The 23,247-nt window shown below is 43.6% G+C and overlaps 1 protein-coding gene across 3 annotated transcripts in view; it reads right to left on the bottom strand.

The window, feature by feature from the left end:
* Window positions 1-23,247, bottom strand: part of EPS15 (epidermal growth factor receptor pathway substrate 15) — a 118,707-nt gene that overhangs the window by 49,699 nt on the left and 45,761 nt on the right. For 2 of the 3 annotated variants that reach the window (XM_031969136.1, XM_031969138.1), the window contains exons 5-10: window positions 19,111-19,206; window positions 18,113-18,178; window positions 15,566-15,691; window positions 14,698-14,757; window positions 4,581-4,778; window positions 3,518-3,663 (exon numbers count right to left, since the gene is read on the bottom strand). In XM_031969136.1, the coding sequence (XP_031824996.1) occupies window positions 3,518-3,663; window positions 4,581-4,778; window positions 14,698-14,757; window positions 15,566-15,691; window positions 18,113-18,178; window positions 19,111-19,206 (692 nt within the window). The remainder of the gene's footprint in view (window positions 1-3,517; window positions 3,664-4,580; window positions 4,779-14,697; window positions 14,758-15,565; window positions 15,692-18,112; window positions 18,179-19,110; window positions 19,207-23,247) is intronic. The other variant, XM_031969137.1, reaches the window with a different exon arrangement.

Raw genomic sequence — 23,247 nt, 5'->3', positions numbered from 1 at the left:
TACCCATCTCGTCCCTCATGCCCAGGGAGAGGTTTGCCAAGATCCTCCAGGACCAGGGCCACACGCCTCTTAGCTTCCCAGCCTGACACAGAAGAGCCACTTGATAAATATTTGCTGAATTCATGTCCTTTATTTGGCCCATTACAATGTCTTCCATTCAAAGCACACAGAGAAACCCTTTTCACACAGTCAGTGCCTATTACATTTCTTTTCAAAGGTAGCCTCATGAGCCTGTGCCTTATTCCATGGGTTCTTACAAGAAGCAAATAGCCTTCCTTGGTGAAAACCAAAAGCAAGTCAGATGGTGAAGCAGCTGCTCTCCCTGGGCGACGGCCCCATGCATGTGCAGAGGAACCAGAGCATTCGGCCTGTGTCTCACAGGCCTAGATCCCCTGTGAGCAAGGTCCCAGCAGGCTGCCCAGTGCCCCATGCATCCGAACAGGCTGAATCTGCCCACCGGGAACCCGCGACCGTTCCAATCTGACTTGTGCCTTCCCCTCTGCCTTCAGAGACCTCCTCAGGCCTGCTTGGTTTGTTGATGGCCCATCAGCGAAAGGACTCTTAAGGAAAAACAAGCTCGAATGAAAGCAACAACTGGAGAGAAATCCCGGGGACACCAAACAGTGTGAATGACATCTCAGCACCTCAGTGAGAGACATGCTCTAAGCATCATTGCTGAGTTCTGTTTTTTTTTTTAGTTTTCAACAGTATTTTATTTTTTCAAATATATGTAAAGATAGCTTTCAATATTCATTTTTGTAAGACTTTGTGTTCTAGATTTTTCTCCCTCTTTCTCTTAGCTCCCCAAGACAGCAAGCAATATAGGGTCAATAATTGTGGCTATTCTGCATTGGTCATTTGCTCTCCAACGCTCCTCCATGTCTTGCCTCCCCTTGCCTTGCTCTATCTCAGAATTCTCTCCTCAGACTCTCGCCCCGTCCTGTTTGCTCCTAAAAGTCCCCATCCCCCCCATCTCTGCCAGAGACGGTTCAACTACAGAGCACAAAGAATCTTGGGTATGAGGTTAGTCTCTCACTGATCCCTAAAGGTGCCTTTGAAGCCGTTATCTCAGTTAGGGTTAGACCCAAGGCTAAGCAGGCCCTGAAGTATCCCACCCTTCCAAGTTGACATCAATCTGCCAAGCACTTCTGTTGGGGCCCAATCAAGGCATTCAACCATATCACCCAGCCCACAGCTCTTCTCATCCATAAGAATAACATGAGTAACTTTATCAAGCATTTTGCTAAGATAGAGACAAGTCTCCTCAGTTTCCAGTTTCTTGCCGCTACAAAGAGAGCTGCCACAAGCATTTCTGCACACGGGGATCCCTTTCCCTCCTTTAAGATCGCCAACATGCATTGGAGCTGGAGAGGAAAGCTGAGGAGTTTTGATTTGTTTTGGTTTTTAATGGGGATCAACAACTGTGATCAACTTGGCTCCTTTCAACAATGAGGTGATTCAAGGCAATTCCAAGAGACTTAGGGTGGAAAATGCCATCTGGAAAATGTCACTGAATGTGGAGCAAAGCATGCCATTTTCACTTTTGTTGTTATTTGGTTGCTTGTTTTTTTCTTTCTTGTGTTTTTTCCTTTTGATCTGATTTCTCTAGCACAGAATAATGAATACAGAAATATGTTTAGAAGAATTGCAAAAAAAAAAAGGGGGGATCAAAAAAAGTCTTCTTCACTAAGGCTAATGTAAAGGACAGGACAAAAATGGCTAGTCTGGGCCTGAGACAGGTAGGGAAATGTAAGAGGGCAGCTTACAGCAGCCTCCTGGGGTTCAGACCCAGGCGGATTCTATTTCCTAGATGGTAAATGGGATTATGGAGATGCTGCCAGTGAACTCTGTATGTTGTGGAGCTTAGGAAGGGTGCTGTGGGGCTGAAAAAAAGCAAATGATGCACATGCTGCCCCCGGATTTTTTCTTTGCAAAAGGGGAGAGAATGAGATTTATAAACACCATGGCAATTAACTTGACTTGTAGTTCCTAGAAAAATTGGAATATGTCATTGAAGAGGTTGTCATTAAACATGTTGAAATGGCTACCAAGAGTGCCAGCACGATTGCATCAAGAACAGGCCATGCTGGATGAACCAAACTTTTCTTCTTTCACAGGGCTTTTGTGCTTATGTAGAAACTGTTTGTCTCTATCTTAGCAAAATGCTTGATGAAGTTACTCATGTTATTCTTATGGATGAGAAGAGCTGTGGGGTGGGTAATATGATTGAATATACAGATATGGCCCAAGAAGCAAAGATGCGGGGCACCCGCGATGGCACCATTCGCCGCGTGCTTTTCTGCAGCGTCCCTTCCTCTCCTTCTATCTCTCCCCACTCTCCTCATGTCAAAGAAGAACAGCCAAGCAGCTCAGGCAGGAGCTCATGCTGCCTCCAGCCCTCAAGAGGGGCCCAGTACATTTTGTCATTGACCTCTGGGCCCGAGACTGGCCTTTTAGAGTAGTCATGGATCAAGGGTTTCCCTCAGTGAAGTCATTAGCTGTCACTTCTCCCACTTCTACTGGACTCTGTATCAATTTCTACAGCCTTTCCATGTCTTTATGAATACCTCCCTGGACTTGTTATTTTTTGCAGCACAGTAGTTTCCATGAATTTATTATTTTTTTCACTTCTCTCCTAGTTAAGGAGCACCTACAGGATTGTGCTTTGCTGTTTTGGTAGATATGGGTAATAGTATAGGTCAAGTCCCCACTAAAATTCTGATTTCTCAGGCCGGTGCACTTCCAGGCTTCTTGAGTCTGGACTTTCCCCCACAGCGTGGCTTCTTCAGACAGCTGCCTCTTGGGAAGCTCTCTTGTTTGCATCCCTATGTGTGCACCACAGGAGGGCTGCCAATCAACATTAAGTTAATCAACTAGTAAGTACCAAGTGTTGTGCTGCTCAGTTGTTCAGTCACATCCCACGTCTGGCAAAGAGACTGAATGGCTTGTCCCTTCCCTCGATTAAGATAAACGGAAGGCCAGTAGCCTCCGAGGCTGGACTGGATGCAGGGATTGCCGACTCCAGGCCTGCTCTCCCTCCACGAGCCTCCGGTGCTAAGTAGAGGCTGACCGCTGAGCGCTCGACTTCCTGCCTTCTGGCCGAGGAGAACAAGGGCCAGCCCAGGTCGTCTGGGTCAAATGTGATACCCGGGGCAGCCCAGGTCCACAAAAGCATTTTCAGACAAGGGTCTAACAATGCTGAGGCTTCTGATGCTGCATTCTCTCAGCTGCCGGCCTGGATAAACCAGGCACTACTCGGTTTTACTTTTGTACATAAAACAATCCTAAAACAAAACGGTTTCTTTCCTAGGCGTTCCACCCATGACTCAAACACCGACCTAGGGCCAGGGCAACTCTGACCCTGTGCTGGGCAACAATGCCAAGAGCTGACGATGCAGAAGCTGGCAGCTGAGGAAGATCTCAGCTGGCACGCAGTGGCAGTGGGCATCCCAGGCCCAGAACAAACGAGAGCGGGCCGTGTCCTGTGGGCAAGGGTACACCTTTAACACTCACTCACCAGATATGCGCTAGTAAGGCAGATGATAATCCCGTCTTTAGGAAAATCTCTCGGACCTCAAACCCCGACACAAAGCCGTCCATGTCCTTATCGGTCTTCAGGAAGATCTCATCATACTTTGCCTTTTCTGCAGCTGACACGACCCACTGAAAAAAAGCAGAGAGTTCCTCAGCAGAAGGGCCCTCCAGCCACGGCCATCACCCTCCCAGCACCCTGGGCTGCTGACCCAGACCCTCCCAAGGCTGCCCAAACCACAACATTTTGACAAAACTAATAGAGCTGATGAAGAACATGACACAAGAGCAGATTTCCAGCTATGCCAGCCTCTGCTCTCACCCGCTACAGGACAACTGTACCTGGGGCTAGCTCCCTCTTGACTTCTGACTGCCCCTGGGCACTAGGGGCATGAAGGGATAGGGAGGGGAAAGACTCCGAGGGGGCTCGAATTCTAACAGGCAGCTTCCATTCCCATGTTATCAGACTGAAGCTGATTCATGCATCCCAATTTCATTTCCTTATTTCTTCCACTCACCTAGAAAGATTGGATCTAATTGGATTGTAAGGAAAGGGTGCCCAGGCAGGCAAGAGTCCAGAGCTAGTCCTGGCTTCTATACTGACTGAGCTGCAGGACTGTGGCTCACTCTCCTCCCTGAGCCTCAGTTTTCTCATCCAGAAACTGGGGGGTGAGATTTGTCCTCTCTAACTCACAGAGCTGGTGTAAAGAAAGCCCTTTGTAAACTTTAAAGTCTTGTACAAAACAGTCATTACTAATATCGATACTAAATCTCCACGGCAATCCCCAAAATGGAACATGAGCCTCCAAATAATCAAGAGGTGACTATTCATAAACAGAACTTCTCCAAGACAAGCATACTTCTTCCAAGGGTTGGGGGAGGGAACAGGTCAGAGATAGGGCACATGGTCTTCAGACATGCTGGGATGTCGGCACCACCAGCACAAGGTCTGTGAACACTCCCTCCAGCCGGGCAAAAGGCCCCTTAGTCAGCTTAGTTAATGCCCTGCAGGTAGCTAACAAGGATCCCGGGTTTGGCTTCGTGATTACCTGTGTTGCTGCTCTAGCAGGTAGAGTACCTACTGGTGGTGACATCCGGCGTGGGTCCCTGGCATGTGTGACGGAAGACATCGACCGCTTGGGGGTCGAAGTACCAGCCATTTTTCTCTTTGAAGGTGGCACCAAAGCTGGTGGCAAAGACATTGGCACAGGTTCTTTCTCCAGGGCACAGTATACCAAAAACATGGCCTTTAAAAAAGATGAGCCAAGGACAGATATGTTACTATCATTAGGAATACTGAGTCGGTCAAAATGGATAAATGATTTAAATATAAAGAGTGATAGCATAAGCAAATTAGGAAAGCATGGAAAATTTTACCTTAGATCTATGGATAAGGAAAAAGATATAGACAGGATCATAGGAAATAAAATGGATAATCTCGATTACATAAGAATGAAAAAGATTTTGCACAAACAAAACCGATATAGTCAAAATTAGAAAGCAGGAAACAGGCAATTTTCAGAGGACAAAATAAAGTTGGTAAAAGTCACATGAAAAAATGCTCTAAACCACCACTAATTAGAAAAATGCAAACTGAAATAACTCTGAGGTTCACCTCACAATCATCAGATTGGCTAGTACAACAGAAAAGGAAAAAGAGATGGAAAAATGAGTACACTAATGCATTGTTGGTAGAGTTATGAACTGATTCAACTACTCTGTAGAGAAATCTTAAACTATGCCCAAAGGGCTATAAAACCTTTGATCCAGCGATACCAACTACTATATTTATATCCCAAAGAAATCGAAGAAAAAGGAAAAGGGCCTATAGCAATTCTTTCTATGGTAGCAAAGGATTAGAAAATGAGAGGATACATCTCAATTGGGGAATGGTTAAATGAGTTGTGACATATTATGATGGAATATTATAGAGCTAAGAAATGATGAGTGGAATGGTTTCAGAAAAACTTCACAAGACTTATACAAAACTGATGCAAAGTGAAGTGAATAGAACTAGAACACTGTAGACAGCAAAGCAATATTGCGACAACGCTAATTGTGAAAGAACAAGACAGTTTCAAAGGATCCATGATGAAAAATACTATCACGGAGTGAAGATTCAACTTTACTTTTTTTTTTTTACTTTATTTTTGCTTTTTATTTGCAATATCATCAACATAGGAACATGTTTTGCAAGACAATACGTACGTAATACAATGTATATTGTAATTAATATCATATTGCTTCTCACTACTAGCCCTGTATCCCAAAGAGATCATAAAAGAGGGGAAAAGACTCACGTGTGCAAAAATGTTTGTGGCAGCCCTTTACACAAGGAACTGGAAATTGACTGGATGCCTATCAGTTAGGCAATGGCTGAATAAGTTATGGGATATGAATGTAATGGAGTATTATGATTCCATAAGAAATGAAGAGCAAGCTGATTTCAGAATAGCCTGGAAAGATTTATATAAATGGATGCTGAGGAAAGTCGGCAGATCCAAGAGAATATTGTACAGAGTAACAAGATTATCAACCTGCTCTTCTCAACAATGTGGTGATTTAAGGCAATTCCAAGATTTGGGATGGAAAATGCCCCTCATTCAGAGAGAGAACTACTGAGACTGAATGCGGATTGAAGCACATTATTTTCACCTTTTGTTTGTTTTCTTTCTTGTGTTTTTTTTTCCCTTTTTGGTCTGATTTTTCTTGTACAGCATGACAAACATGGAAATATATTTAAAAGAACTGCACACATTTAACCGATATCAGATTGCTTGCTGTATTGGGGACGGGAAAGGTAAAAGAGAAAGAAAAAATTTGGAACACATCATCTTAAAAAAAAAAAAAAAATGAATGTTGAAATGAAGTGATTCAAGATAATTCCAATAAACTGTGATGGAAAGAGCTGCCCATATCCAGAAAGAGAACAATGGAGAGTGAATGAGGATTGAAACACACTATTTTCACCTTTTTTTGTTTGTTTTCTTTCCCATAGTTTTTCCCCTTTTGGTATGATTTTTCTTGCACAGCATGCCAAACATGGAAATAGTTTAGAGTGAATATTGAAAATTATCTTTATATGTATTTTGAAAATAAAAAGCTCTAATTAAAAAAAAAGGAAATATGTTGTACATGTTTAACCTATAGTGGAATGCTTGCTGTCTGAGGGGAGGGAAGAAAAAGAGAAAAATTTGGAACATAAGGTTTTGCAAAGGTAAATGTTAAACACTATGTTTGCATGTATTTCAAAAAATAAAAAGCTATAAAAATAAATAAGATAAAAAACTACTGAGGAAAAAAAAGAAAAAGATCATATCATTTCCCTTTTCAAGGGGTTAAGGACAAACAGGAAGAAAAAGGAGAATTTGGAACTCAAAATTTGAAAAAAATGAGTTAAATTTTTTTTTACCTGTAACTGGGAAATAGTTAATGAAATAAATAGAAAAATATATACTTAAAAAAGAAAAGAAAAACCTGTGAAGACTTATATGAACTGATCTAAAGTAAAATAAATAGAACCAGGAAAACATTATACACAGCAACAGCAATATTTTAAGGAGGATCAACAGTGAAAGATTTAGCTACTTTGCTTCAAGACAATTCTAAAGGACACATGATGATTAATGCTATCCACCTCCAGAGAGGGAAATGACAGACTTTGAGTGGAAACTAAAATATACTATTTTTTCGCTTTATTTTTCTTGCCATTTTTTTTTTTTTGGCAACATGGCTAATATGGAAGTATATTTTACATGACTTCACATGTATGATCAATATATTGCTTGCCTTCTCAGTAGGCAAGGAAGGGACCAGAAGGAAATTTGCAACTCAAATTTTTAAAAAAATGAATGTTAAAATAAAGCATATTTTAGATGGATGAATAATTTTTTAAAAAAAGGATTGTTGACCCAGTCAGAACTTGAGTTAATTAGGCTTCTTTGGGGGTTTCCTTGGGTTAGTGAAAGTAAGTATTTTCCTATTACCAAAACATTTGCATCAAGGCAATGGGCTAATTAAAATGTGCCAGCAGCCCCATGCTTTAAGTGACTTTGAAGAAGAAATGAGGAGAATATATGATTCTCCCATCCCTATCTCCAGAAAACTGGCCAGAGTTGAGGTTCCCAAAGGCAAGAACCTTCCACAACTTGCCAGCCCCCTCTCCCTAGGAGTTTTAAAACTTGAAGATGTTGCGGTTGCCCATCCAGTGCCTGAGATCCTGCTCCTCCAACCTGCATCTGTGCCCCAGACTCCAGCAGGGACAGAGCAATAGTTCAATGGCTTGAGAAGTTGTTTGTGACTCATTAGAGGTATGGAAAGGGGCCCACAGGAACCCCCTCACTCAGTCCTAAGGCACCCAGCTGGAAGTGACCGATTCCCCATCTGAGACCAGCAGGAGTCAGTCACAATCACCATTCTAGCAAAATCGTTCACTTTGGGCTCCCTTTGCCAGTCTGGTGATTTCTGCACCCCATTTCTTTCACATGCTGTACAACTGTCCAGGTTAAATTTGTTTTCTCTCCACACATCAGTTTAAGTCCGATATGAATTAGGGTCCCCTGAACAGAAACACTTGACATTCAGAGATAAACACTAAGACTTCCACGCCCAGGAGGGCCAGCTTTGAATCCTTTGTCCCCTCCCTACAAAGAACTGGGGAATTAAAACTTCTGTTTCAGAGCCACACCAATAGACCAGGCTTTGGTTCGGCATCCACTGAGCCTGGGGTTACAGAAACAGATCCGACTCAAAAAGCCATGACTCAAAGACCATTTAGAATTTATAGAGAAGTACAAGATTGGCACAGAATGAGGGGAAATGATTAGCAAGGACCACAAAAGGTCAGCGTTCCTCTCAGCAGATGGAAGCGATTTCCTGGAAAGGCGGGTACTGAAAACACAAAGTACAGTTGGCCATCTGTTGTCAATGGACAACAAAAATTTTTGGAAGCTAAAGAACATGTTTTCAATTTCACGTTGTCTGAATGTGTTGCTTTCCCTCACAAATGAATTCAAAATAAGTTTTTAAAACTTTCCACAAAAGTCGTGACCAACTTGAAATTGTAAAAAACACTGAGGTTTCTTTCCCAATATACGCAAACTCTATTCCTTCAAATGAGGGGGGAGTTGGAGATTGGTGCTGGGAGCCCCCCAAGGGGAAGGGTTTCAAGAAGTGAGGGCAATCCCCTAGGTCTGTCCTATCTCAGGCCCAAGGGCTCCTGGGGTTCCTGCTAGCTCTGGAAGTTTATGACTTGTCACCTCTAGTCCAGAGGAAGAAAAAAGGGAAGCTTGGAGAATTTCTCCTCATATCTATATATTCCACCCCAGCAAATCACATTTAGTTTCAATATTAACACCTTACACCTTTAAATAGCAAACAGCCCCAAAACATTGCGTCTGATTATAAATAAAAAGCAAAATCAACTCTCAACAGCCTTGGGAAAGGGGGCAACCCTCTCTCAGCCCCTCCTACTTCTCCCCCCAGCACTGAGCACTTAATAAAGACTAACTGGGGCCTCAGCCCATGGTCTTCCAAGACACATCTATAAAATGGGAATGCTACCTGTACCCAGAAAAGTCTGGCATAAAACCAGGGAAACATGAGCTCTTATTAACCCACAAAAGACACTGTTAGCGTGCTCAGCTCCCCTCTCTGACTCTTTGAGCTGGTAGCTTGTCCCTTGAGGGATCCGATCACTTGAATGCCAGCTAGCGTCCCTGACGACAGTGGCAGGAATGAGCATCCTGAGGCCACGAAAGCAAGACAAGCCGTCTCAGGACAAGGGTAACAGCTTCTCCTTCCCTCACAGCTCCCAAAGGGCCCAGCACCATGCTCCTGAATCCCACAGAGGCCTGAGCAATGTTAAGGATGAATAAACAACTGGCCCAATTTAAGGCCTGGAATGCAAACCAACAATAATAATTAACTAGACCTATTAAAATTCTAGACTGATAAAAAGGGGGGTTTTGTGACCGAGATGCAAAAGGCAGCTCAAAGAATGAAAGTGGCTGAGAGCAGAGGGAGTTGGACAAGCAGGGAGAGCTTCATTCTAGTCTCAATTCTGTCACACGTCACCTCCTTCTCTGAGCCTGTTTCCACATCTGAAAACGTGAATGGACTGGAAACCCAGATCTATCAGGCTGTAAAACACTATCAATACATTTAAACATAGACTTATTCATCAATAATATATACTGAAATGGAAAGGGGGGAGGGAGGAAGGAAAAGTTAGAACAAAGAAAGGAGGCAGGGCTTCACAGACAAGTTCCAAACTCATGGAATTTGACCAGAGACCTGGCAATAATTAACAACTAAAACGGGCTCAAGAAGCCTAGAAATAAATAAGCAAATTCACACATTCTACCTACAATGAACTAATTGAAGTAAAGGAAATCAGGGCTGTTTGGGGGCACCTTCCCAACCTCTTTGGAGGCCATCTCTGTAAATGAATTCGATTTGGCTCTTCTACAAATCTGACTGAGCCAGCTGCACCTGGTCAGCCTCTGACTCTTGGTTCCTACAACCACAACCACCCTATAAGCAGCAGGGTCTCAGCAGTTGCCAGCTCCTCCCCCGCTTAGGGGTCCTATCAAAGGTCTACTTCCTGGCCTAGATGGCTAGGTACCATAGTGATACTCAACGCCCTCTCAGGACTTGCCTGCACCGTCACCAGCAGCCTTGCCTCTGCCCCAGCCAAAGGACCCACCCTCATATTCTTTGCAGTTCCCCTCAAAGTGCTTCTTCTTCTCCCTGAGAGTCTTGTTGGCTTATATATGCACTCCCCCACACTTAGCAGAGTGGTGGTCCACAATGAGTGGATGCTTAATCAAAGGTTGTTCATTATGGAGATAAAAAGACCAATAAAAGCTAGGTTGTGGAGATCTGGGGTGCAGGAGAGAGTTCTGAACATGAAGCCAAGGGACTAAACTTCAAATTCTGCCTTTCATAGCCATTACTTATATGACTTGGGGCACGGAGCCTCTTTGGGGCTCATTCTCCTCATCTGTAAAATGAGGTGTCTGAGGTCTCTCCCAACCCAAAATGTATGATTTTATGATACAGAGAAGATAAGGCCTTGCAATGAGTAGATTGTTTAAAAAGACAAACAGATTCTGAGTCCTTTAAAAATATTTTTGAAAATATATGAAAAACACTATTAAATAAAAAAAAAAAAAAAAAAAAAAAAGAAAATATATGAAAAACAAAAGTTGGAAAATAGGTCAAGAAAATAAACAATTATCAAATTAAACACAAAAATCCTGCATCAGAGGCTCTCTGGTCAAAGTTGGCTTAGTTCATCCAGTAAAATGAGGTCACTGAGTCCCTCCAAAAGGCCACGCCCAGAAGAAACCAAAGGCAGTTGGTCTGAAATGACATGCCCCTCAGAGAACTGGCAGGACGGAATGTGGCCGATCCGGTTCTAAGCCCCAGCCAGCTGTGTGGGTGCCCAATACCAAGGCGAAACAAGGAACTCGGAAGCTAGTCCCTCTTTTCTATAATTCAATAAATTATTCACAAGGTTTCAACAAAGAAGCAAAGCAACCCCTTCCAGCCAAATACTCAGCCCACACTTCCCAAACACTAACTTAGGCAAATAAAACTCACAATCCCAGCCTCCAGAGCCCTGAATGACATGCCCAGACACCAGCCTGCCTGACCGGGCAAAAGCATTTTGTAAGGCCCCTTGCCACTCCAATGTGACTTGGGTGAAACCGGCCTCCCTGGGTAGAGCGTCGGGGGTACAACCGAAGGTTCACAGAAAAGGCTGGACTGCCCAAAGGCCCGAGATTCCGATCCAGTGAGACCTTGGGCAAATGGCTAAAACCTCAGGGGGCTGGCCTAAACGAGGCTCTAAATCCATTTCCTGGAATCATCTCAATCTTATTTTTGAATGTGCAGGTACTTTTGTTTCCGAAAGAAAGTTGCGCTGCTGAGATTAATAATCAACCTTCCCTTGAACTGTTTTCCCCAAAGGAGGGAAAACATTCTCTTTAAACTTCTGTATAGAAGTGGGAATTGGCCTGGGAAGGGGCCTCAAGATCCACACCACAAACGTGTTTGTCCAAGGCAGTGGAAACATAATAGTTACACTAAAACTGCCTTCAAGTACCCGAGTGCCTCTCATGTTCGTCCTTCTCTTCACAAACAGATTGTGTTTGGACATCAGGAAAAGCTTTCTAATAGCTAAATGTCTATCACACGGTCAGAAAGGCCTGAATTCCAATCCTGCCTCAGATGCTTCCTTAGCTTCGTCAGCTCCCTTCTGCTTGCCCTGGTTTGTTCCCCACAAAATGCCACAAAGTAGAATGGGCGTCTCCAAAGACCATGGCAAACCTTGCTGGAGATGTTCAGGTGAAGGTCGGATCACCACTTGGGAGATTTTCTGCTGCCCTGAAAAGCAGGCGGGCTGCCTGTTCCCTTGGGCATCTTCTAGCAGAGACTATGTATTTATACTAGGAGCTCCATGACCTCCTCATGGAGCTGAGAGGATGCCTACTTAGAGTGAATCCACTTGAACTCTAACAGAACAGCCTGAATTTGGAGTTAGAAAATCCAAGTTCGAATCTCAGCTGCATTCCTTATTGAGTCACAATAAGGACAAGTCACTTGTCCTTTCTAAGGCTGTTTCCCATTCTGTAAAACGAGTGGATTGGACATTTAGTAGATTTCAAGAGGCATTTTTTAAACAAAAGTTTCCCACAGCATTTGCACTCTCACTGTCTACTGATTGAGAAAATCTCCAAGCATACAAATGTACTATTGGGAATCAGTCACAGTTTTACAAAACCAAAATATCTCCAAGAATTCCCACAGAGTGGGGTCTGGCATACAGAAGGTGCTTAATAAATGTTTGTTGACTGATTACCAATGCTATAAGTGGGGAAAAAAATTTATTTGAAACCTCCTTAAATCTAAGAGTAAATAGTATAGATAATGCACTACAATGAAGAAGACTATAATCAATAAAACATTAACTATTTTAACTATTTCAATTAACTATTAACTATTTCCAAAATGCAAAATAATGACAATAATAGTAATAATAATAATTGGTCACAAATGAAGCAAAGGCCAAACAAAATGACTAAAACAAAAACTCAAGTCTCTATTGTGTGTTCTCACTTGTCATCACAAAGCTTGGCAAGTTCTGGAGCTTTCTTGGGTATCAGAGAAGGAATTCTTGGACCACAGAATTTCCAGATACCTTCTTCAGCTCCAAACAAATATAAGAATATCATCTAGGCCTAAAGCTGCGCCCTGACTTCCCTTCCTCAGTCTATTCTTTATCATCACAGTCAGCATTCTCTGGAACCAGACAGAGAGCCTAGGACAGTCAAGGACAAAAAGAAAGGCCCCTACATACAGACTACATAATGCTCATGGCAGCACTTGAGGTAGCAAAGGGGCCGGGGAAGATGTCCAATGATTGGAAGAGAGCTAAAGAAACTGAATTGTGAATGGAATGGTACAGGAGCGAGCTGAAAGAAATCATGACCATGACGGACACAGAGAAGCAAGGGAGGACTTGTGTGAGCAGATACTGAGGGATGCCACGACCACAGCGGGAATGGCAAGGATGGCCGCTGCACCTTCACATACTTAACCCAAAGGAGGGAGTGAGGAAACCCCCCCCCCCCACCCCAGCTTCTTTGTAGGGGCCTGGGGGCAAGGAGAGCCATGCACAAACCAGACTCTTTCTACAGCAGAAAAGCTGGTGGAGTCCAAAGTACAGCGATCTATCTGGGAGGGCACAGAGTGGGAGAGGTCAGAAACATCAGTGATGAAAATCCCCGAAAACATTAACAGAAAGTTACTTAAAAATTACTGTCAGTAAAGCAAACAGTGCATTTCACTAGAAACTCATTCTCTTTCCTTATGGGTGAGTTTTGCCTAAAGAGGTTTCTTTTTCCTAGGTAAGTAGCACCAGTGGCGTTCCAGCTGCTTAACTGTGGTCAGCCATGAGGCTTGTAAAGGCAAGGCGCCTTGAGTGTGAAGACTGTCACCTAGACAGCTCATCTAGGCTGTCGGCTAAATTTTCAGGGATTTCACTGCAGGAGGGGGGGCACAATAAGCCACAGAGTTCCAGCCAATCCAGGATCAGGATTCCAAAGGCTGGGGGCCAATTTCGATACCCTTTCTTCCCAGAGGATGGATAGATGTCTGCTTAATCCATAACTTGACATATTATTATGTGGATGGTGAGAACCCAGGCGTGTCAGCTAGGCATCTAGATGGAGCTATAGATGAAACACTGAGTTCAAATCCTGCCCCAGATACTTACTAGCTGTGTCACCCAGGCAATGTACTTAATCTCTGTCTACCTCAGCTGTCTCTTCTGTAGACTGAGATTAATAATAGCACCAGTGTCTTTAGGACAAAATAAGATACTATCTGTAAAGCATTTTGCAAATCTCAAAGAGCTATGTAAATACTAGCTATCATTATCATTATTATTACCGTAGGCTTCCTTTAGCTTTTAAAAAATGAAATCAGGGGTTCAATTAAAATTAAAAACAAAACAAAATCTGAACATTTGAAAAGTTGCTGGATACATAACAAAGTAGCTGATAAAAAAACAAAACAAAACCCTCAAAGGTCAAGATGGGACAGAGTTAATGTACTCTAGCATTTCCATTGCGAGGTCCTCAGATTATGATGGGATGAGGAAGTGGGGAGGAGAGGGGGAGGGACTGTTCTTTACTTTCTTTTTTTTTTTAAATGAGATGTATATAAAGAATAAGGTTTAACCACAACAACCCCTTCCCTCCCACCCTTCCTGACCCCAAGAAAGAGACAAAGCATATGTCATGACAAGATAAGCAGTGAGCAGCGATTGGCTGAAAAATGCAGGGGTGAGGAAACGGGACAGCAAGATTGGTGGAGGGAGAAATTAGTCTAGGCAGGTGCCAACTTGGGGAAAAGGAAAAAGAGGAAGGAAGCAAAGACAACTGAGCAAGCAGAGTGTGGGGGGTGGGGGAGAGACAGCAGCTCAGGGCCCAGATGTGAAAGGGTTGGCCCCGAGACCTCTGAGGACAACATCGGAGGGAGGAGGGGAAGAAGGAGGGACTTCGGCACATTTCCCCCAACCTCCCCCACACCTCCCCCACTCCACCCCAACCAGTGCCTATGATCCCACAAAGACAGGAAGTTGGGAGAGATACTTACCACAGCAAACTCATCTCTGTCCAGCATTCCATCATGGTCAATGTCACTTAACTCCCAAACCTGCAAAAACCCCACAAAGATGATTTATGTTCTCTCCATTCACTATCAAAGGCCTAGAGAGCAAAAGCTCCATCTATTTCATGCGATCCTCCCACAAATCCTGGGGCAGAGTCAGTGACATTTTGCAGAGGGGTAGACTGTGGCTCATGATGTTAAGTGGCTTGATGGCTAAAGTCACAGTGCTCACATGAGCCAACCTTTGGAGAGAAAGTCTATATTCTGTAACTATTTGATTACTACTTCAAAGTTAACAATTCCTAACACTATGATGCTAGCAATTAGAAAACAAAATTTTAAAAAGCAATTACTACAGAAAGTAAATTTAGGAAACATGTCCTACTAAGTACTTCCTTGAAAAGTAATAAAATCGGACAAATTAGTTCAAAAGTGCTACTTAAAAGTAATCTCTCTTAGAATAAACGCTGTATCAAAAACTCAAAGAAAATCATGAAATCCTAGGCAACAAATGTTCAGTGCAATGAATCAGCAAGAAACCAGCTTGGGAGGTTCACATGTGATTACAAATGTCCTCAAAAACTAGTCATGACACTGAGAAATCAGAAATAAATATGAAAATTATTTATAATCAAGCCAGAATACTAAAATTTCAAAAAAGGATAGAAATGATATTAAAATATATAAAAACATGAAAAAATTAGCTAGATGATTTAAAATTTGCAAAGTTTTCAATTTAACAGCAGGTGGAAAGTCAAACGCAAACAAACCAATAGTTGTACTTCATATCCATCAAACCCCAAAGCAAAGCGCTTTCTATTTATTTTGACAGATATTATGAAGACATGCTTACTCTCCCAAGGATATCCACAGGCAGCTTGGAGTTAAGTAGCACTGGCTTCACCTTCTCACCAGATAATAATCCACTCACAGGGTTAAGACTGTCAAAAATTGCATCATATTTGGCCTTCTCCTCAGACTATAATATTGAAAAGAATAGAAATTAAAGATGGTTAAAAATCAAAGATAATATAAAGAAAATAATTTTCTGACCAATTGACTATAAAAAAATCTGCCTGTATGTAAAATATATAAAATATATGTAAAATATTTTATATTCTATATTTAAACATATTTATATTTTATGAAATATATAATAAATATATAAAAGTTTTATTTTTATACTGAACAGAATAATGGTTGCAAATCCTTAGAGATTCCCAAATATCCATTCTCTGGCTGTGACACCCTCCTCACACCTCATTCCTTTTCTGGAGAAAGTCACAGACTACCTGTGCTCAAAGGAGGCAGCTTGATCAATTCAAAGTGAGAAGTGAGGCCCAGGGAGACATCTTGCCAAGGCAGTCCAGCTGACGAGGGATGCCACTGACTTGCCAAATTCTTTGAAATTAAAAGAAATTGCTGCCTTATATATTAAACAGGACATGTCTGTCGTCCCTTACATATTAAACAGGACATGTCTGTTGTCCTTCTGAATGTGAACTTACCATCTAGTAACTTGAAAGTCAAACTAAATATAAATGTTGATACTATAAACAAATTAGGAAGACAGATATGTGCAAAAGGAAGAAATTTATGGCCAAAGAAGAATTAGAGAACATTATGAAATGCAAAATGAATAATTTTGATTATATTAAATTAAAAAGATTTTGTACAAACAAAACCAAAGCAGCCAAGATTAGAAGGCAAGCAGAAAATTGGGGGAAAAAATTTTGCATCCAAGGGCTCTGATAAAGGCCTCATTTCTAAAATATTTAGAGAACTGACTCAAACTTAGAAGAATACAAGTCATTCTCTAATTGATAAATGAGCAAAGGACACGAACAATTTTCAGACAAAGAAATTAAAACCATTTCTAGTCATATGAAAAAATGTTCTAAATCACCAATGATTAGAGAAATGCAAATTAAATTACTACACACCTTTTAGATTGGCTAAGATGACAGGAAAAGATAATGATAAATGCTGGAGGGAATGTGGGAAATTTGAGACACTAATACATTGTTATTAGAATTGTGAACTAATCCAATCATTCTGGAAACAATTTGGAACTACGCCCAAAGGGCTATCAAACTGTACATACCTTTTGATCCAGCAGTGTCTCAACTGGCTCTATATCCCAAATAAATCATAAAAGAGTGGAAAAGACCCATGTGCAAAAATGTTTGTGGCAGCCCTTTTTGTAGTGGCAAGAAATTGGATACCCCTCAGTTGGGGAATGGCTGAATAAATTGTGGTATGTGAATGTTATGGAATATTATTGTTCTATAAGAAAAGATCAGCAGGATGATTTCAGAAAGTCCTGGAGACAATTACATGAACTGATACTAAGTGATGTAAATAGAACTAAGGGAACATCATACACAGCAACAAGATTATGTGATGATCAACTCTTGGATCTTCAACAATGAGGTGATTTGAGGCAATTCTAATAGACTTATGATGGAGAGAACCATCCACATCCAGAGAGAGGCCTATAGAAACTGAATGTGGATCACAACAGTATTTTCACCATCTTTGTTGTTGTTTGTTTGCTTTTTTCTTTCTTTTTTTTTTCCTTTTTGATCCAATTTTTCTTGTGCAGCATGATAAATGTGGAAATATACGTTTAGAAGAATTGCACATGTATCACCTATATTAGATTACTTGCAGTTTAGGGGAAGGAGTTGGGGAGAAGGAAGGAAAAAAATTTGGAACACAAGGTTTTGCAAGGGTGAATGTTGAAAATTATCTTTGCATGTATTTGGGGGGGAAAAAGCTATTATTAAAAAAAAAAAGTCAACCTATGTGAGTATTATCTGAACATGATACCAAAGAATATGGTTCCTCATTTCCCCAAGTTTGTCAAAGCTTCACACCCAGGGCCTTACAGACTGTCAATACCCCATTGTCTAGTCAAGTCTATGCTATGCTTTGCATAACCCCAAAAAAATACAAGAATGATTTTTCAAAAATATTTTACCAAGAGTAAAAACAATATCTGAGACACAAAATCAATATAAGGACCCAACAACAACCAACAACTACTTGAAGCATTCATTTTTGAAACACAAATGGCGTCTTTTTCCCCTAGAAATCTTTGTTTTAAAATGATCAATTGGGGACTTAAAAGCGCCAAAGGCTCAGATCAGTCTGCCCCATCAATTTTACAAAAAGAAAGGTCTAAACCCAGGAGCTCAGTTACCAAAACATCTCAAATAGAGCAACTGGACACTTAATACTGGACTACAGAGCCCCAGGTATTTACTGGCTGAATAGAAAACCAAGCTTCTGGACAGTAACCATCCTTCAGAAGCCAAAGCCTCATCTCAGGTGCTATGAGAATGGCCCCAGGATCTGGTGTGTTCTCCCATCTTGAGAGAGACCCAAACATACTTACTTTGACGGCCCACGGGAGCTCTGTTGATGCTGGTCCGCTGAGTAGCAATGGGCTGCTCGAATCACGCTATAACAGAAAACAGTCACAGTTCTTTCAAATGTTGATTTTTTGTGTGTTTGCACAACCTCATGCCAAGGGGGGGGATGGAGAGTATTTGGTATTAAGTCAAAACGTTCAAAATCTAAATCATTCCCCAAATTATTCATTTCTGCATACGGGAATGAAGAGGGCTTTGTTATCAAGTGCAGGCTTAACTAAATAAGAATAAAAATAAAGAGCCCTCAGAGTTCATTCTACTGATTTCAAAAATCTAATCCGATACTGTGACAAGGCAATATCCACCACACCCGGCCCCTGCAGAAATGCAAGCTGGATGCCATTAAAATGGACACAGTGATCTCTAGATACAAAATGATTTTCCAGCCCCAGCTTATGACTGGTTTAGTTCAAGTACTACTGAACACAGCCACATCCCAAGCTAACAGTGAGAATGGACAGTCCCTCGCCATGACGAGGCCTACAGGCCATGTCAACAGGCCCTGCTGCTGATTGCTGCTGACCAGGCTCTAGGCAGGCAGTCGTGCTCCCAAGCTGGGATGCCCCATCTGTCTCTCCTGCCCTTTTCAAAGGTCGTCCTGAGAAGGCAAGTGTGCTGACCCAGGGAGGAGCCAAGTCAGCTTGGCTAGAAGGCAGAGCCTGGGATGGACACACACACACACACACACACACACACACACACACAGTCAGACCACAGAAATGACTGTACTTAAAAATGACTTCACTGCCCAGGATTTTTACCCATAGCCAATGTCCCTGAAAGGCCCTCCACCTTTTGTGGTCCCCCAGCTCATGTCCCCACTCTGCAGATCACACAGTCATCTCCTGTTCTAGCCCACGAGCCTTGGGAATAATTAGCCCACAATGCCGCTGGAGGGGAGACCATGTCATCACCCTTCCGCTTCCCCAAGCATGCAGATTTTAAATATGACTTCTCTCACAAATCGAGGTGGGGGGACGGCCAGGTGAAGGCTACTTAAGGAAACATCCAGTCCATTCTGGGCACAGGCCACAAGTCTCAAAGCCACAAAAAATTCCTAAGGACGAAAAACGATCAAGATTAAAAAGTGAGCCCAGGTCTGGTAACCAAACACGAGATTCCCAGTCACCAATTTCCCATAGCTTCTGTGTCTCTGTAGATATATTCTAGGGTAAGGGGGAAGAAGTTCATTCATCTGATGGTTCTGCTAAAAAAACAAACAAACAAAAACTTATTTCGCCCCCATTAGTGACCCAATTATATAGAGTTACAACGCAGGCCAAGAAAACACCTTCAGTGGGAAGCAAGAGTAGCTGTTCCATTTGCCAGTGAGCCCCGTGAGGGCAGGGACGACCGATCCAGCTCCTTGGGGCCCAGCAGTCCCAGCACTGACTATCAGAAAAGCGGTGTGGAAGCATAAAACCTGGGTGGGCTAGAAGTGCGAGCGCCAAGACCCATACTGGGCAGGTCTCACCTCACAGAAGCCTGGTTCCCACCTGGAGTAACCATCACAGCGGGCTGTTGAGAGCAAATGAATGACTACAAGTAAACATCTGCCATCATAAGGATCATTGAGACTCAGAATTTGAACTCCGATCCTGCCCACTGCTGTCCAGAGCAAGCAAGGCCAGCGGGTATCATTTGGGAACAACTCCTCAGGACTGACAAGGGACTGTGCACGATCTAGCCCCTCCTAACATCAGCAGGATATTCTCCCAATTAGGCCGAGCAGCATGGGGGGCTAATCTGTGGCCATCACTGCCCATGATCACCCAACCCTGCTTAAGAGAAAAGGGATCCCCCCTTCAGATGCACCTGCCTGCCTGTGCTACCCCTGGCAGCATACCTCCCCCAAAATGGTGGAGCCAGCCCAGCCAGGAGGAATTGAGCACAGAGCTTCCTCCCTGCTCTAGACCGATGCTCCTGAGAGTGCGACCATCTGAGGGAAGATGCCCCACACGGGCCCTTGGAAGCCGAGCTGGAATTAGCGGCAGCTCAGTGGCCGGCATACTGGCCAAGGCCTGCACCCCGAGTCAGTAAGACCTGAATTCACATCCTGCCTTACTCACTCACCAAACTGGGGGAGCCTGGGTAAGGCATTAGTTGCTGTCAGCCTCAGTTTTCTCATCTGTTAAATGGTCATCAATGGGATCAAAGGAGATTATTTTTGCAGTGCACTCTGCTAACCTTCAGGTGCTCTGCCAGCACTAGCTATTATTAACCGAGACCCATGATGGCTCATGAGGACTGGCATTAACCCTCCCTCCTGGTGCTCAGCTTGGCAGACAGCAAACTATTTTGGGCGCCCTGGAAGACCTCTCCTCCTCCTGCAGAGGCATGGAATGCCCCCTTGACCTCAGAGCTCCCTCCCCCAAGGCAGAGTGGCACACTCGGCCAATGTGACCCCTCCTGCTGCCCCTTGTAGCCAGCCATCACTGCTTCCAGCTCTTTGAGGGCCAGAGACACAAGCTCATCAAGGGCCACAAGGTGCAGGAAGAACACGAGAAAATCTGGGGCCTGAGGATCAGGGTGTACACCTAAGTCTTCACTGGACTTTTGTGAAACAGGACGAGTGGCTCCCTAGGGCCCAGTTTGTTGTTTGTTCTGGAGACAGTTGGGATTAAGGGTCACACAGCTAAGAACTGTCTGGGGTCACATTTAAGGGCCACGGCTCTAACCACTGCACTAGCTGTCCTGGTCCAGGTTTTCATCTGTAAATCACAGGCCAAAATCAGGTGGTCTGTGAGTCCCTTCAGGCTCTAAATGCTTTGATCAGATGGCCTCTCAGAGCTCAGTTTTCCCATCTGTAACATGGGCCAATAACCTCTGGCACTGCCCGTTCCACTGACGAAGAGAATGCCTTGAAAGCCATATGACAGCAGAGAAGCGTGAGCTGTGATTACGGACGGGCATAGAAGGCATGGGCCAGCGTCTGACTCTTCCATCACCAATGGCTGCTCTGCTCTGAAGAAGGCCCCACAAAGAGTGGGGAAGTAGCAAGGCAACCCGCTGAGCTCAGCATCCTGACCGGGGTGCTGTCCCAAAGCAGAGTGCCCACCCCAGGAGGTCTGCGAGCAAGGCTGACAGCAGGTCTTAGGCACCCACAGACTGTGCCAGCTGCTTTGGAGGACACTTGCCACACTGGAGGGTCAAGAGAACTGGGGTCAGAGATGGCAGGAACGACTGCGTCTGCTGCAAGTAATGGCACCACAAACTGGACACTGCCTGGACACGCTTTCACCTCACACAGGGAGAGATGGTGACCGACGTCTGACTTAAGCCAGTGAATAAAAGCTGTCTCTCCCTCCCCATCTCTCACCCTTACATGCCCTGACAGGGCTGGAAGGAGGTGGGCAGTGTAAGGAGTACTCTCCCCATTGACAAATGAGGAAATTGAGGCCCCAAGGAGCATGGGGAATATCCACACAATTACCAAGTGTCAGTCGGCCAGGGCAGGACCCTGAGCCCGCCCGTTGGTCCCAGGAAGGTCTTCTTGCCATACCATTCCTGCCTTACGGCATGCTCATGTGACCAGGAACATTCTCCTCCTGGCCTTCCTCCCATAGAGGGAAAAACATTTAGAGGGAAAATGGGCCGGGAAAGCAGGGGCTTGCTTGGCAGGGCCTCAAACTGAGCCTTCCCTGACATTAGAATCCTGAGCAAAGGTGGGGTTTCTATGTGGGACATTATCAGGCAGGGGCTGTCCCGGCAGACCTTCCTTTCAACTCAGCAGGCCAAATCTGGTCCCTGCCCTCAGGAAGCTTACAACTAATGGAGGAAAGCAAGTAAGGATGTACAAACCAGCTAAAGAAGATAAATAAGAGATAATTATGGGAGAAGCAAGAGAAATAGGAGGGATGGAAAAGGATTCCTATAAGAGTGGGATTTTATTTGGGACTTAAGGAAGCCGGGAGGCAGAAATGGAAGGGCTGCAGGAAAGGTGCATTATGCCCAACAATAGACCTAGAGATGCTCAGAAAAAGCAACTCGGAGCAAATGTCAGATAGGCCGAACCACCGAGTACCCTCGGACCCTCCAGACACCCAATTAGACCCATGTCCGTGACACTGCTCCCAACTTTCCTGCCATTCTGGCCCGTTTCAAGTGAGTTTTACCCTCTAAGCTAGAAAACTAGAAAACCATGACAAGGTACAGGTTTTGAGTAACTGAAGTAGCTCCAGGTCATTTATTGGATAGAAAGGGCTTGGAGGGAGAAAGGCCCAAGTTTAAATGTGGCCTCAGCTACTTCCCAGCTCTGTGACCTTGGACAAGTCACTTAATGTCTGCCTCAGTTTCCTCCACTATAGAACAGAGATAACAGCATCTAATTCACAGTTTTGTCATGAGCAGCAGAGGAGATATTGGTAAAGCACTTAATGCTTGCAGATGACTGCGCCCTTACTCCCTTCCCCTTTTGAGACCAGAGCCCAAACTTATTGAATTTGGGCTCGTGAAACACCTTGTGAATCAATAAGACACATAACAGACAACCCCAGGTTCAGGTGTGTCCTGATACATCAACACACACACATCAATGTGCCCGTGAGCCTGCATCTTTTTACGCCCTGCTGCGACGGTGTCCAAAAGAGAGAAGTCATTACATGGGAACACGGTCCCAGAACTTCTGCTCTGGGGACCCCCAATTACTAGAATTGTATCAGCACTGGGAGGGCAATTCAATAAATCCATGGTGAAATGATTCACCTCACGGGTTATTCCAGTGTTTAATGTTTAGAAATATTTTCATTTCCAGAGTTTTATTTTTATAAGTATTGGTTAAAAAAGCTCTGGTTACTTTTTTCCAATTTATTTCTTATTTCTCCCTTTTACTGGCTAACTGGCCTGACAGTTGATCTCTGCAGCTGATGTTCCAACTCCTACTTCCAGGCTTTTACACACATTTATCCCTCATGTTGCAGCTGTGCTCCCTGCCCTGCTCGCCTCTGCCCAGAGAATCCCTGGCTTCCTTCCAAGAATGGCTTGGGAGTCACCCCTCTCCTTCCTGAAATGACTTGATATTTATTTCTCTCCACACACATTACAGTCTCCCAGTGGATGGATGTTATATGAAGGCAGGGAATTGATTTTTTTTCTTTGG

The sequence above is a fragment of the Sarcophilus harrisii genome, chromosome 4 (genome assembly GCF_902635505.1).
Source record: "Sarcophilus harrisii chromosome 4, mSarHar1.11, whole genome shotgun sequence".
Taxonomy (NCBI): domain Eukaryota; kingdom Metazoa; phylum Chordata; class Mammalia; order Dasyuromorphia; family Dasyuridae; genus Sarcophilus; species Sarcophilus harrisii.
Note: the sequence above shows the minus strand (reverse complement) of the source record. Positions and strands in the feature narration are given on the sequence as shown.